This window comes from Megascapheus bottae, chromosome 14, assembly GCF_031878675.1.
Source record: "Megascapheus bottae isolate mThoBot1 chromosome 14, mThoBot2.hap1, whole genome shotgun sequence".
Taxonomy (NCBI): Eukaryota; Metazoa; Chordata; class Mammalia; order Rodentia; family Geomyidae; genus Megascapheus; species Megascapheus bottae.
Window position 1 is genome coordinate 27,060,289 of NC_143522.1, and position 15,877 is coordinate 27,076,165.

General features: G+C 39.0%; 1 protein-coding gene across 1 annotated transcript in view; it reads left to right on the top strand.

Annotated features, from left to right (window-relative positions):
• The window catches only part of Vrk1 (VRK serine/threonine kinase 1), an 82,038-nt gene that overhangs the window by 18,840 nt on the left and 47,321 nt on the right, over positions 1 to 15,877 (top strand). The window contains exon 2 of the mRNA XM_090344802.1: positions 10,895 to 11,059. Coding sequence (XP_090200928.1) covers positions 10,900 to 11,059 — 160 coding nt within the window. The 5' untranslated portion in view covers positions 10,895 to 10,899. The remainder of the gene's footprint in view (positions 1 to 10,894; positions 11,060 to 15,877) is intronic.

A 15,877-nucleotide genomic window follows, 5' to 3' on the forward strand; every position in this document is an offset into this window, starting at 1 on the left:
TATTGTTACTTTTGTTGGGCAGTGATAGAGAGTACGGACAGGAAATGATAAGATGTTTGAGATTTGCTTTTAGATAATCATAGCAGGGGTGGTGGAATGGGACAGTGGGACAAGCTGGTCAGGTCTTGAGAGGTGTTGACACTGGTTGATGTCATTTTGCTGCTTGTTTGTATTTGAAGATTCCTATAATTAGAAGCTGTTGTTCTTGCGTTTCTTTTTCTGTGAATTTGTCCATATTGTTTTTCCAGTTGTTTGGTTGAACTTGAGTCTCTTTTTTTCTTAATACTTTGAAGGGACTTATAGTATGAAGAGTACCCTTTTGTCCTTAATATATATTTATATTATATTTATCTTAATATATATTTATATTTTGAGTTCATGGCGCTTTTTTCTTATGGACTAGTTTTCATTTTTATTTTATTAGCTCTACCTGTATCCTTCCTTCCCTATTTTCCTCCTCCTTTCTTTCTCTTTTGGTTCCCTCCCTTCCTTCCCTCTGTCCTTACATTTTCCTTCTTTCTCTTTCTTTTCTGCTAGTACTAGGGTTCAAACTCAGGGTCTGGGTACAGTCCCTGAGCATTTATGCTCAAGACTAGTTCTTAACCACTTGAACCACAGCTCCATTTCCGGATTTTTGGTGATTAATTGGAGATAAAGAGTCTCATGGCCTTTCAGGGCTGGCTTTGAGCCACAATCCTCAGATATCTGTAATCCTGTGTAGCTAGGATTACAGGTATGAGCTATTAGCACCCAGTTACCAGTTTTCTTTATAGTTTAAATGTCTTGTGTGTTGCTTTTTCTAAGCTTTTCTCTGAGATTCTGAAAAGTTGTTTTAATGAACATTTTAGTGACTGTAGTTTGCTGTTCATATACTTTCATTATTTGATCATCCTACTTTTTTCAACATGTTTAGGAATATTCTAGAGCTTTGCCCCAGGAACATATCTGCAAAACGTCCAGTATCTCGGTAGATTAAATAGTGAACAAAGTTTGCTGTATTGTGTGACAAATTGATTATTTGCAAAAATTTTAAAGTGTTATATGAAGCAAGAATACAGGGCAGTGTTTTCTTTCCCTTTAGAGATGTTTTAGTATTTGCTCTACGTTAATTCTTGTCTTGATGCATGGCAGGACCCCGGGTCCCCTCCCTTCAGCTGGCTCTTGTCTGCCAACTCTGCTGCACAGACCAAGCAGTACAGTACATTCTGTGTCTAGTTACTGTGGCGCCTTCTTCACGGTTGGAATGGGTGGCTGGGTCTTCCTCAAGCTGCATCAGGTCAGAAAAAACCTTGAGTCTGCAGAGACTGCAGGGGCCCTTGTGTGCAGGGAAGATGGGCTTGGGCCCGTGCTCCGTCCGCGATGTGCCCCTTGGAGAACTTTAGACATCGTTTGAGGAAAAGCACAAGTTGTACCTGCCATATCAGACATTTTTTTCTTCCAGTAATTTTACAGTCTAATGATAATTACTTTTCTAATTCATGTGACGAGGAAGATTTCTTGTCTGAAGGTACACACCTTCTTATTCAGAGCTTGAAGCGTGAGTCTTCACCTAGTTCTTTCCAGCTTAGGTGTGAAAACATGACTAGTGTGACAATTGCTGCTAAAGATTGTGTCACAGTTTGAGTTTAGTCAAATGTTTTTTTTTTTTTTTAGAAATAAACCTATGAATTTATAGGCTCATTATCTCTAGCCTCATGGTTTTTGTTGTGTTATATTTTGATACTTAGTTGGTTAATGCTACAGAAGATACCATATAGCTATGAATGCTTGTACTTTTATTATTGATTTATGTGGTCCTCTGATTGAAACCAGGGGACTGATTAAGTGTCCTTAATAGGAGAACCTGGAGACGTTTAACTTCCTGATGCCTCAAATTTTTATGTTAAATGTATTATTTATAAATGTATTCTTATCTTTACTGAATATTCTTATAGTTCTATCTTACTGGCTGGATTTATAAGGACAGATCAAGAAAATAAATGAAGGCTCTTACTAGAAATTGGCTTTGTAAATTCAGAATTCTGTGTTTTACTTTTCAGAAGATTTTTTTTAGTGTTAATCAAATGCATTAATCAACTTCAGATTAGCTCATTCTGGGAGGCTTGTCTTTAGTTGCCTTTCAGATTGTTCTTGGTATAATTTAGAAAAGAGGCAATGAAGTTCTTTGTTGACCAATTATAAAATTTGATTTTGTTCTTTTACTGTAGTTTGGCAGGAAGCCATTTACACTTTGGTAATTTCTTTTTTATCCCAGATAATTTCGAAATACAAATGAGTTATATTGGCCTAGGGTTATGATGGGATGAGGGAAAAAGCTTTGATTTTTGACTTTTCCTGAATCATTCACTCAGTAACTTATGGTTTTTACTTTACTTCTAAGATGAACTAGAAGGAGCTTTTATTAAAATCTTCCAAGTAGAGTGGATGTGTAGGTAACAGAACAGTCAGGCTGAGAGTGACTGTACAGAAAGGAAGGTGTGCCAGGATGTTTAGCCCAGTGGACCAGCTTGCTTACGTACCTTGTACAGATGTGCAGATCTCAATGCCATTGTGGAGTGGGACCTTTATGTTCCTAAAATGCTGTTGTGATAATGGTGGATGTCAGAATTGACAGTTCCTGACTGAGATAATAGTAGTGGTATAATCAGCTTCATAATTTTGCTCTGAATGTTCTGGCAGTCATTGTCGTGAGGAAGTAGGAGTTTGCAGGCTCTTTGATGCTATGTGCCCGGGGAAGAAGCACTTTATTTCTCGTGTATGGATCTGCAGGGCTTTGATTTTATAGATGTGTAAAACTGTTCACTGTCTTTCATAAAAAGTTTGTCTAAGGATTCAGTAATATTCTTTACCTGAAACCCTTTGTTGTGATCCTTGCTTGAAGAATGGATTCTCGTAGTAACAATAATCATAACTGTGACCTGATGATAGGTCTTGAGTGGAGCTAAGTGCAGCTTCTGGTGGTCCAAAGTGCATTGCCATCTTTGAATTTCCAGTCTCTCGCTGTGCCTGCCCAGACTTTGTAGGAGTATGCGTTGGGAGTAAATGGTTCCAGGGTTGAATTTTCTGGTGAACTGATTGGCTGTAGAGAGCTTAGCAAGTCTAGAGGAAGAGATGATTAGCATGCTTCCTAGGCCATCTGTCACTAATATCAGTTGTTTCCGCTTGGCATTTGTTTTTTGAGGGGAAAAGGCAGCTTGTCTAGCAGTTAAAACAGCTCTCTGAAGTTATTCTGTACCCCTCTGTGAGCAGCTAGAAGTCAGTGCAGTTATTGTTCAGTGACTTTCTTCTTCAGTAAGAATGCATACAGTCATTTCTTGTTCCAGTTGCAGTGCCATTGTAACACAGGTTTCTGCCTTGTCCCTTACCAAGGGGTCCTTTTAGAATGCCCTTGAAAGCAGTGCATGTCCCCTGCTGGTGATTTCCCTTCTCACCCAGACTTATGGTCTATCAGTGGTTCAAGCATGGCCATACTTTCCACCTTGGTATCCCTGCTTCCCTTTGGCTGCTTCTGGCTGCATGGCCACCTTACTGTTTGCAGAGCAAGTCTGGCACATGTCTACCTGTGCACCTGAGCATTTGTTCTTGTCTCAGTGAAGGATGCTCTTTCTTCAGAGCATCTGTATGGATAGCTCTTCTCATCGTCCCTGCTTAAATGTCATTGTCCTCTGTGGTTTGGGAGGCCATTTTTAAATTCCACTCTCCTTTCCTCCAACTTCTGTATTTGCTCCTCTCCATCCCTTAGTTCTTACTACCCTTTGGACATAAGACATATCTTAGTTAAAAATGTGTGTGTGTGTGTATATGTGTGTGTGTGTGTGTGTGGTGACATTTTGCTTCTTTTGTTTGATGTTTTAACCCTGTGTTCTGGGAATATGCTGTCCATATATACTTGTTGATCAAATGATAAGTGGTGATGATGTATATGTTATAATAAAGAATTCTGTGGGAATCAATATTGTTTGTTTTAAAGTTAAAAACAAAAGTGTAAAAATATTTGTTTCTTGTCAAGCAGTTATAAATCTATTCCACTAGTCCTATTCAATTCCTCATACTGTAGTTAAAAGAGAATAGGACCTGTTTTTATTCTCTACTTTTCAGGGATGAAATATGATCCATTATAATTCTGCTTCTTCTTTGAAGTGACTTTTGTGACAGAGACACCATAGAAGAATCATTTTAAGTTTTGGACTTAAGATTATGTAGTTAATTTTATAGTTAGATATATTTTGAGCACATTTTCAGGACATTGTAGGTTATCGATAAATATTTGTTGAGGATTTTGTAATTAGCATTTTGAAAAATAGCACTGTAGTGCTTTCCCAGTTAGTGTGTGGAGGGAGAGAAGTGACCATGGTCATCAAAAGTAGATCTGTATTATTTTGATTCAACTAACTTCTATCTCTGTTACAGCTGTTGTATCAGGAATCTTTTCTTTGTTTTGTATTGCGATAAAAATAAAGTTCACCGTGTGTACATTTTCAGTTCAGTCGTGTTACGTGGGTGTACATTATTGTGAAGCAGATCTTTAGAAATTTGAAACCATACCATTGAATAGTCTACCTTCTTGTCCCTCTCCAGCAGTTTACAACTATTGTACTGTTTTCTATTTCTGTGAGTTTTGATGCTTCAGATCCTATGCATGAGTGGAATTACACTGTGTCTAATCTTCTGAGACAGCTTTATTCACTTAGCATGATATCTTCAGTGTTCATCATTTTTGTTGTTGTTGGTAGTGGGGCTTGAACTCAGGGCCCAGGCGCTGTCCCTGAGCTCTTTTTGTGCCAAGTTAGCACACTTTAAGCCATAGCGCTACTTCCCATTTTTGAGTAGATGATTGGAGATGAGCCTCTCATGGGGACTTTTTTGCCTGGTTTGACTTCAAACTTTGATCCTCAGATCTTAGCCCCCTGACTGGCTAGAATCACAAGTGTGAGCCTGTAATGAAGGCACTTAGCCTTCATCTTTTTTTTTCCCCCCAAATGTCAGAATTTCCTTCCTTTTGAAGGATGAGTGCTATTCCAACACACACACACACACACACACACACACACACACACACACACACACACACACACACACACAGTGCTGTGAACTGTGATCCTCAGATCTCAGCCTCCTGAGTACCTAGGATTATACATGTGAACCACTATGCTCAGCTACCATTTTTTTCTCTTAAAGAACTTTGAGCAAATGTGAAAGCCGATGGGAAGGACACAGCAAGGGATTGCCAGTGTATGTCTTAAGGCTGTGGGTGGCGTGTGATGTGAAAGGGATGGAGTTGGTGTTTGGTAACTTCCTCAATGTGAGAGGAGAGAAAGGAAGCTAAGGTTCCTTGCAAAGCTGGGCTTGAAGTGAGTATTTTACATGAGATTTTACTTTTGGAAAAGTCTGTTTCTTTTAAGACTAGTATCAGGCATCTGTTGGGAAAGGAAGGGGAATTGCAGTTTTGAGGAAAAATAATCCTGATTCACCATTGTCCATATGGAGAGGGGCTGCTTAGTTTTTATGAGTGGCAGTGGGTGAAGGTACTTGGATTAAAAGCAAGACAGACGAAACCAAACCAAAAGAATTACTTTACTGGACAGTGCCTAGGTTCAGAATTCAAGCTTCATGACTGACTCCCCCCCCCAATGATTTTACTATATAATTTCATAAGTTTTTGAATACTGAAAGAGTATAATGTATTTTAAATAAGACCATTCTTACATCCACGGTGTTCATAAAATCATAGCGATCATTTCTCATTTCATTTCTTATGTGCAATGAGAGACTGAAACAATACTTGAGAGATCCCAGAGATCCCATCTGATTGGCCAGATAGCCTTGGGAGAGATTTCAGTAAGCGTATGTGGGAGACAAGGCCAGTGGGAAGGGTGGAGGTAAAATATTTGGGAACACACTAATGAGATGGTCAGTAGCCACCTTGTCAGATGTGCAGTATGAGACAGAGAAGTTAGGACTTTAGGAAAATACATGACCTCTTATAAAGGACCTTGCATGTGTACCTGTTGTAGGATAGTTTCTGAGCAGTCATCTAGTATGTTAAAAGTGGTTTCTGGCATTGTCATTTCCCAGTATGAGTGTGATGAATTCATTGAGCTCATTAAATGTGCGTGTTATTGTTGTGATTCTTTCAAGCTTTTTGTCCTCTCTTTAGCAGAAAATTTAAAAAAAATCCCAAATTTGAATCCAAGACTTGAAAAAATGCCAGTTATCTAAATACAGTACCATAGTGATGAATATAGCTATTGAAAAATTTAAAAATCTATTCATAAAACTTTATTTTAATATTCATAGCAGAACTTTTTTGGAATGTTATTTGAAAAAAACAAGAGCATTTTATCACCAGAGCTGACTATTAATTAGGGTATTGTTTCAGATATAAAAGTTGATCTGCCACTAAAATTCTATTTGAATATGTATAGACCCAAGCTTGCTTTGTGTATTTAATAACTTTAGTGCCATAATTACTCTGTTTACAATTAAATTTTGGTGACTATGCTAACAGAATATAGTGGTGAGTAATTCCAGCAAAGGGCATTATTGATGTGCATATGGATGTACTTTTCAGTTGCATCTGCATTCCATTAGTATCTCAGGGAAGAGAAGTGATCAGGTTATGTAATAGCTTACGTGATGTGATGATCAAGTCATCTTTGTCTTGGAAACTTCTCTAGTGCACTAGGTACTGTAGTAGTAGATTTGAGCCAGCTGGGTTGAAGTTATATGTGGGAAGATTTTATTTGGTTACACATTATACTCTCCAGTGTATTCTTTTTTTTTTTTTAAGTTATATTTTATTGTCCGGGTGATGTGTAGAGAGGTTGCAGTTGCATTTGCCAGGTAGTGGGTACATTACATCTTCTTGAACACTGATCTCCCTTCGCATGTTTTTCCTCTACATTCCCCTCCCCCCACCCCCCAGTGTATTCTTTAAAAGAAACCTTCACGCAGGGATTGGTGGCATTATTGCAAGAAACCTATAATGAACCAAATCAATCGTTAATTCAAATTAGTAAACCAAGTTCTTTAGAATACTCACTAGCTTATTAAATCAGATGATTGTGGTTATGTTACTGTTGTGACCATGGACTTCTGCTTTTGAGTAATTTCCTCTTGCAAAAATTGCCTAAAAGCAACAAGATTAAGGCACAGATTCAAATTCTCAGAAAGTAGAACATTTCTTGTAATCCTCACCCAGAAAATAAGATATTCCTCCACTGTAGGAGGGGTATCATGAGACCAGAGTATCATGTGACCATGCTGAAAGTTAAAACACATGGGTACAGACACATCTCAGACAAAGTTGGCAAAATAGTGTTCCCCCAAGTGTACCTCCTGAGGGGCATGGTAGCCTTTGTTTAGGAAAATGGGAGTGCGTGTTGAGAGAAAAGGGTCTTAGGGAACTTAGGGTGTCATGAAGAGGTTTTATATGTTGTTGGACAAGAATGTATGATGCATTAAAACAATCCATGCCTTCTTATTATATTGGTATGTACTTAATAATTTATTGCGTCTTAGCTCTGAACTTAACCTTCCTTTGTTCTGTTATACTTGAGCTAAATCTTGTAAGCTTTTTCTCCTTTCTGAAATGTTAGGTTCTGTCATTTGGAGTAATATATCGTTGAGGAAGAGACTTATGCTATTGCAGTGTCTTTTTTTTGCCAGTCCTAGGGCTTGAACTCAAGGCCTGTGCACTGTCTTTGGGTTTTTCTCAAGGCTAGTGGTCTACCACGTGAGCCACGGCCCCATTTCTGGGTATGTGATACTGAAGAATCAAACCTGGGTCTTTGTGAATACTAGGCAAGCACTCTCCCACTAGGGCAAACTTCCAGGCCCCTCCACCACCCTTTAAAAAAAAAGTTTGTTTTTTTTTCCATCTCAAAGTTTGACTGCTGGCTCTACTATACTCACTCTCCTGGGAGTATTATCAGCATTGTAATAGGCAGATTTTTCTACCAATATTGCAGTGGGTACATATCAGTGGTACAGCTTCGCCCACCTTTGCTCCAGAGAGCTTGACGTCCAGTGAACTGTCACTCCAGCTAGTCCAGCAAAGTCTTCTTTTTTTTGGTACTCTTCTTTAGTCTCAGCTATAATAGTGGCCATACCTTATGTTTGTTTGCCTCGTATTCCTCAGTGTTGTCTTTTATTCCTTTGTGTAGTTGATCGCTTATAAATCAAATTTTTTATGGTAATTCTACTCTTTAAATTCCTTGTATATATTTTTTTGTCATCGAAATGAATCCCGATCAATATAGAACTTATGTGATTTACTGTGTTAATTTTACATAAAATTGAAGGAAATAAATCATAAGCAGACAACTTGGTTTTAACGAAGTGAATGCACAGTTTAAGTATCCAGGATTGGGATGTAGAATGCTGCCAGATTCTCAGGACCATGCCTGCCGGCACCTGTACCTTCTTCCAGCTCTCAGCATTTCTGCTCCAGACTGACTTTATCACCAGTGATCAGTTCTGATCCCTTTTGGGAATCTTAATTATAGGAGCAGTCCTGTTTTTAATGTTTCAATATGACAACAATACCGAAAACACTCAAACACTTAATAATTTCATTTTTCTCTCATAAGCTCCATGTCTTCATGAAGGTGATGCTTATGGTAGGTGCTCTCTCATCTTTTGCCAGGACTTTGCAACACAACTCACATGCTTTCCCAAGTGACTTCTAGCTTTGTGGTGGTAACTACTTTCTGTGGTTTAGAGTTGCCCACTTTTGTTCTGTTTTAGGTATGTTTAAGGATTTTTTCCCCCTGAGATAAGTGTCTGCCTGTGTAGCCTAGGCTGGCCTTGAATGTCTGGTCTCCTCTGTCAGCCTTCTGAGTGCTGGGATTGTAGGCATGTACCACTGTGTCCAGCTACATAGAGCTTGGACTTCCTCAAGGCTAGAGCTCTACCACTTGAGCCTCAGCATCACTTCTGGCTTTTTTCTATGTATGTGGTACTGAGGAATCGAACCCTACTCTTGGTGCATGCTAGGCAAGCACTCTACCACTAGGCCAAACTCCCAGCCCCTTGTGGTTAATTGGAGATGAGAGTCTCACATTCTTTAGTGCCTGGGCTGGCTTTGAACTGTGATCCTCAGGTCTCAGCCTCCTGAAGTAGCTAGGATTACAGGTGTGAGCCAAGGTGCTCGTCTGTTCCTTTTTTTTTTTTTTAAATAGTTGTGCTGTGTCAACATTGCCAGAACAAGGGCTTGGTGAATACTCTTCTCTGTAACCCTTTGCCAGTCTCAGATTTACAAGTAAATGCTTGTGTTTACTGTGCAGGGGTACTTGATGTTCCTTAGTATCCCTGCCTGTTCTCTAGTAGATTCTTACTTTTTTAATGTTTACCACACACGAATTCAGTTTGTTTTTAAAACATGGAGGTTACCTTTTCTTATACTGTGCTTTCTTTTGTAATATGGGTATCTTTTTGCCCCTTTTGATTTTTTTTGGTGAGGGGGTGGGGTGGTACTTGGGCTTGAACTCAGGTCCTTGGGCTTGAACCTGGGTCTTCGTGCATTCTAGGCAAGCACTCTACCTATCACTAGGCCAAACTCCTTGCCTGAGTTTTTATAATTATGATTCTTTTTGTCTTTGTAGGTGAACAGTTTTGCCTAATTTAAAAATATTCAGAGGAAGTTTTTTCTGAAGGCACTTTTCTCCCCCTAATTGTCATCTGATATGTTTGTGGGCTGGGTAAGGCCATGGTCACTCTCAGTTCTTGTGATTCACATGCAACTGTTATCCAGTATGTAGGTGTAGTTTTTAGTTGGCATTGTTCAGGTTGATTTTGTCATTCATTGCCTGCTGTTCACTCTTAACTTGGTTTTGTGTTGTGTTCCAAAATCTGGAGGTTAACCTGCAGATTTACTTTAATTTGTGTTGTCCTTAGGATGCTCATTTTAGGTGATCTTTCTGGCAGGATATATGTTCAGAATGAGTTTGACCTATGTTTAAAATCATATAATACATGCCTGTGTATGCTCACAAATACACAGAATTCCTTTGCATAGTGGAGTGAATTGACCTGACCTGAGGATACTTGAAACTTAGAAGTGACTTGATCAGGATTTCCCAGCCAACCAGTTACATACATGGGATATAGATCTTTTGATTCCAGTCCAGGCTTCTTTATTTTGGCCCACAGTAAAGCATTGTTTTCCCAAAACGTTATGGTATGCTTAACTTTGTGAGAAAGTGGGTTGAGAGACATCTCTTGTTGAATCCGTAGTGGGACACGAGCATAGAAATGCTTGTGTTACCAGCTCTAACTTCTCTGTGGATCTGAACACTCACAGGTTCTCCTCATTACTCCTGGAAGGTCATTTTTCCATGCGTGTGGACTGTGTGGGTGAGGTTATAGCATGGATAGTTACCTGTGTGTGTTAAGTGCGGATGGTAATGTATAGCCTTGGGGCTGAATAGGGTCCTGCTGTCCTGCCCCAAATGCCCCTTCCCCCTGCATCTCCTCTGAGTGTGTGTGTCTGCAGACTCTGTGCTGTGGACTGAGCACTGGAGGGTTAACCTTGTGAGGGCCTGGTTGGAGTACTGAGGAGTATGTTCTCATGCATGTACTTTACTCCTGACCTCATAAAACATATTTTTTTTAAACAAATAGCCTTTCAGCCATAGATGATATGCCACTGTAACGTAACACTAAATATTTTCTGGAAAGTAATTGCATAGATTGTCTTACTTGTTTCTTTTGCAAAAGTAAGAGATAACCAAATAATACTTGAACAATTATAAATTAGAGTCGGCTGATACCTCTCTTGCAGGTTTTGAGATAAATAGGAATTTGAACATTCACACATTGGCTTTATTTAAGGAAATTGATTGGAAGACTTATGGGATGATAACCTCAAGTGTTGCTTTCTTTTGTATTATAGTGAAAATGCCTCGGGTAAAAGCAGCTCAAGCTGGAAGACAGGGGCCTGGGAAGAGACGCCTTGCAGAGCAGTTTGCAGCTGGGGAGGTAGTGACTGACATGTCAAAAAAGGAGTGGAAATTGGGACTGCCCGTTGGCCAAGGCGGCTTCGGCTGTATATATCTTGGTGAGTTCCTGACTGCTTCTGTCCTCATTCCAAGGCTTACATGCTTTCTTAGCAAGAATGATTTCTCCTTTGTGAACTGTTCCAAGATGTTTCTTAAGACCTGCAGTCACTTACTATGTCTGATTGCACAAAAATTCATCTGACATAGAGGACTAGAGAAGTGTTCATGTAATCATAATAGAAAAAAATTAAATTACATGTAACATTTTCACTGCTAAGCACTACAGCTATAGAATTTTAGTGTATTTATAACCTTAATGTGTTTTGAGACCAAGCAGAAGATGCCTGTATCTTTTCTCCTCTACTTACAACCAATTAGAATACACTTTGTCTGTTTTTGACTAGCTTAATAGATCTTTTATAGGTGCATATTTCCTTTTCCTTTCTTTACTGGATTTAGGAGAATGGCCTAGAAACTGAATACTAGGCCCAGCCAAATGCACCATTAATTAGCATACTTTCACTGAAATTTTTTGAGACCTGTGTAGAGCTCTGCAATCAGAGTGCTAACTAAATTGTTGATTTTAAAAGTACTTTACCTGATTGCTTCCTAAAGCTGCTTGCTTCTCCAAGAGAGTCAGTGCCTCCTTCTCTAAGCGTCAGTGAGGATGCAGTACGATTGGTATTTAGTTTCTAACTTTTCTAGTTTCTGTTCTTATTCCACTTCTCATTTCGATTTAATTAGTTAACTTTAATTTCTCTCATGGAAGTTTATATAGCATTTTATTTTTAGCACTCAGTGGAATTTTTTCTTTTTTTCAAGGACTATCTTAACTCAGAATACTAAGACTGTAGATTAGTGCTATCTGGAAGCTTGTTAGACCTGCGTATTCCTGGGCCCTCATCTAAAACCTGGTCGTCCAAAACTTACCAGTGGCACTCACCTGTTCTTCCGGCTGCATGGGAAGCCGAGATTGCGAGGACTGAGATTCCATGACAGCGGAGGCAGAGAGTTCAGGAGATTCTCATCTGAACAGAAAAGGCTAGATGTGGTGGCACATACCCATCATGCCAGCCTTGGTGGGAAACATGAATAGGATCTTGTCTAGGTGAGCCCTGGCACAGAATGAGACCCTGTCTAAAAAGTAACCAGAGTGAAAGGGCTGGAAGCATGGTTGAAGTGATAGAGGGTGCCTGACTGTCTAGCAGGTACAAAGCCCTGAGTTCAGACCCTAGTACTGGCTGACCAAAACAAATGGACACCTTAGGAAGAGACCCTCCAGTGTGATTGAAGAAGCCCTCCAGGTGAGCCTGGTGTATGTTCAGGTTTGAAAACTACTAGAGTAGATAAAAAAGCAGCTGCTTTTACTCAGGGGGCTCCACTCTACCTTGTCACCTGTAGGGTACAGTTTGTCTGCTGAACTCTTTGGGCTTGTCTCATGAAACATAGCATGAAAGCCAATGCTTTGCCTGTAGGTTTGTGTCACTTGCCTTTGTGGGAAATAGATGTTGGTTCTCTCTCTGGTTTGGAGCAAAACCCATAAGCTAGGTTATATTTAACTTCAGGAGAAAAGCCACTATTGTCAAAGAGTAGTAGCTATACTAGATGTATATATTTGATTGTGATTTTTAGGAGATGCTAGATTGTATAAGTTGCCTCTATTGTACAATACTTGAATTTATGACACATTAGTGAACACTTGTATCTGAGTAACACAACTTAATTTGCTTTTGTAGCTTTCTACAAATTGGAACTTACCATAATGTATGCTAGCTGTTTTGTATTTATTACTAAGAGGTGCCATCTGAAAGTTTTTTTTTAATATCCTGTGGTTTGACAGTTTATTAAAAACTTTACAAGTACTTCTGTAAATTTGCATTGATAATCCTGGAGGAGGGATTTGCTTTTGTATTGCTGCCTATACTTTATCTTTCTGTCCAGATATTCAAACAGCCATTTTTAAGATCCCCAGTAACTTCTGTTAGTGAACTAAAATTTTACTTTGATTTCGCTTTATTTACTTTCTGCCTATAGTATTTGATACTAAGTATCTTTCTTTCTCATAAAAATTCCTCCCATTTTCTCATCTCTCGTGGTAACCATTCCTCCCCCAAGCTTTTCTTCTCTGGCTGTACTTAGTCTTCTTGTAGATTACCTCCGGATTCTTCAGCTTTCCTTCTTTGACCTGTTCTTTCTTCCTAGCATTCTCTCTCAGTGACCTCACTGAGTTTCACAGCTTCTGCCACTCTATGTTGACTTCTGTTCTCTATTGTCTGCAATGAAGACTTGATCTTTTCCATCCAGGCCAGGGCTTCCGGCATATCTCTTCTTAGATGTCTCCAGGCATGTCTAAAGTTTATTTTGTCTTTCATTTTGTGATCCTTTCATGATTAGAATATTATCTATGTGACACCCGATAAGCTAGAAATGGGAAAATTATTCTTGAATATTCCTTTATGTTCCCAGCACCTTTTATAATCCTATTTCTTTAACTGTGATATCTCAAATCCATCCACTTTTCTCTTACCACTACGCTGGGTCAGGGTAGTTTAGTCATGTCTTGTCTGGACTTGCGTTATAGCAGTCATTCTTCTTTACCCAGTTTCTGCCTTTGGATCCCCCTGTCATCTTGTGGGCCTAAGTAATCTAGCATGAGGATCAGATCATCCTATTTAAACCCGTCATTGGTCCTCAGTTCTCCAAAGCCAAACTTTTAAGAATGATATACAAGGCTCTTCATATATAAGTCCAGTTTTCTTTTTTCTGCAATCATGATGTTCCTTGGTCTTGATCGTTGTATAGGCTGTTGCAGTTGTTTTTTTTTTGGCACTAGGGTTTGAACTTAGGGCCTCATACTTTTTAGAAAGGGCTATACTATTTCAACTATGCCCCTAAATTTATTACAGTTTTCAAAAAACAACATTAGTATTGCAAACCTTGTTGCATATTGACCAAAGAAAATTGAGCTTTGATGCTTCCACACACAAATCTCTTTTAGAGTTACATTCCTTTGAATGCAGAGCCCTGCTTTCTTAATGACCTGATGAACTCTTCCTTTTTTCTTCAAAACCAACTATTTTTATGATCGTGACCACCTTTTTTTGTATTATTAAAAGGATTAAAGCTTGGCATCAGAAACAAATCATTCTTTGAGTTTAGACTTAGAAGAATTTTAGAGTTTATGGATTGTGGAGTCTTTTTGTCTTTTTTTTTTTTTGTGTGTGTAGGTTTTAGGGCTGGCACTATGGGCCTGGACGTGCTGTCCCTGAGCATTCCAGCTCAAGGCTACCGTTACCCTTGAGCCAAGCCTGACTTCCCATTTTCTAGAGGTTACTTGGAGATAAGAGTCTCAGGTCCTTTTGTGCCTGGGCTGGCTTTGAACCTTCATCTTCAGATCTCAGCCTCCTGAGTAGCCAGGATTACAAGCATGAGTCACGGTGCCTGGCTGGATTGTGGAGTCTTTTGTCCCTACTAATTTTTTTTTTTTTTGGTAGGTCATGGGATTTAAACTCAGGGCTTGGGTTCTGTCCCTGAGTTCCTGTGCTCAAGGCTGGCACTCTTGCCATGTTGAGCCACAGCTCTACTTCTGGTTTTATGATGGTTAATTGGAAATAAAAGTCTCACAGACTTTCTTGCCTGGGCTGGCTTTGAACTACGATCCTCAGATCTCAGTCTCCTGAGTAGCTAGGATTACAGGCATAAACTACCAGTGACTGGCTCTACTAACTTTTACTTTCACGATTTAATATGTTTGTATAATATTCAGTTTTTTTCAATTCAGGAGAAAATAGTTAATAAACTAATAAATTTCTTGTTAAGTAATGGGCAGAGTAATAAAAAAACCTCAATGATACCCTTTGTTTAAACAATATATTCAACATAATTAAGACATTTTATGTTATTTTTATGCCTTGAAAACATTAGTTCTGTTTGAGATGTAATTTCCATGCAGAACACTCACTATAATTCAGGGAGTATAGACATCAGTAAATACCTCTGACCCTCTTACTACAATTCAACTAGTAAATATACTGTTACTTCTAAAAGAAGTATCCTTCTAAAAGTATGCTTTTTGTTGTTGTTGTTTTTTTTAATTTTCTTCTCCCCCCCCCATTTCCCAAACCAATTTTAAGGAAGATAGTAAATTCCCTTCATGTTTACTTTCTTTGATACTCTCCACATTGTACTGAAACTGCTTTTTTTAATTCCATATTAAACGTGGTTTTTTTGACAGTGGGACAGCTCTTCTTGTTTTCTTCATGGCTGGCATATTTTGCAGTAGATATTATTTGAATGAATTATCACACTTTCTTTCCCTCCTCCTGTTCTCATTTGAATGTGCAATATTACTGGAATAAATACTATTTTCATTTTAACATTTTGTTGAAAAGTCTCTACTGCTTTATTACTAATTCAGTAAGGAAGTGATGTCCCTTGGGACCTTTTTTATAGGGAGACCTTTCTTCCTTGGTCTGTAGTACTTCAGCTGTAGCCCTTCCAGGCAGTGGTGCTTCCCAGCTGATTGGTACACAGTGTCTTGGCTCTCACTGCTGTCCTCCTCTCTTCTACTTTTGGGGGAGAGTGCCTTGGGGCTCAACTCTTTGTTTCTTTGTCTGCTTTCATTCTCTAGGGATCGGTCTCACTCTCAGGCTTTTAAATAAATAAGCTTTTTAGATTTTATTTTTTGGCAGTTTTGGGTGTTGAACCATGTACCTTGTATATGAAAAGTCCAACTGCTGTTATACTCCCAGTTCTCACAAATAGCTCCTCTCCCTCTCTGTCTCTCTCTGTCTCTCTGTCTCTGTCTCTGTCTCTGTCTCTGTCTCTGTCTCTGTCTCTCTCTCTCTCTCTCTCTCTCTCTCTCTCTCTCTCTCTCT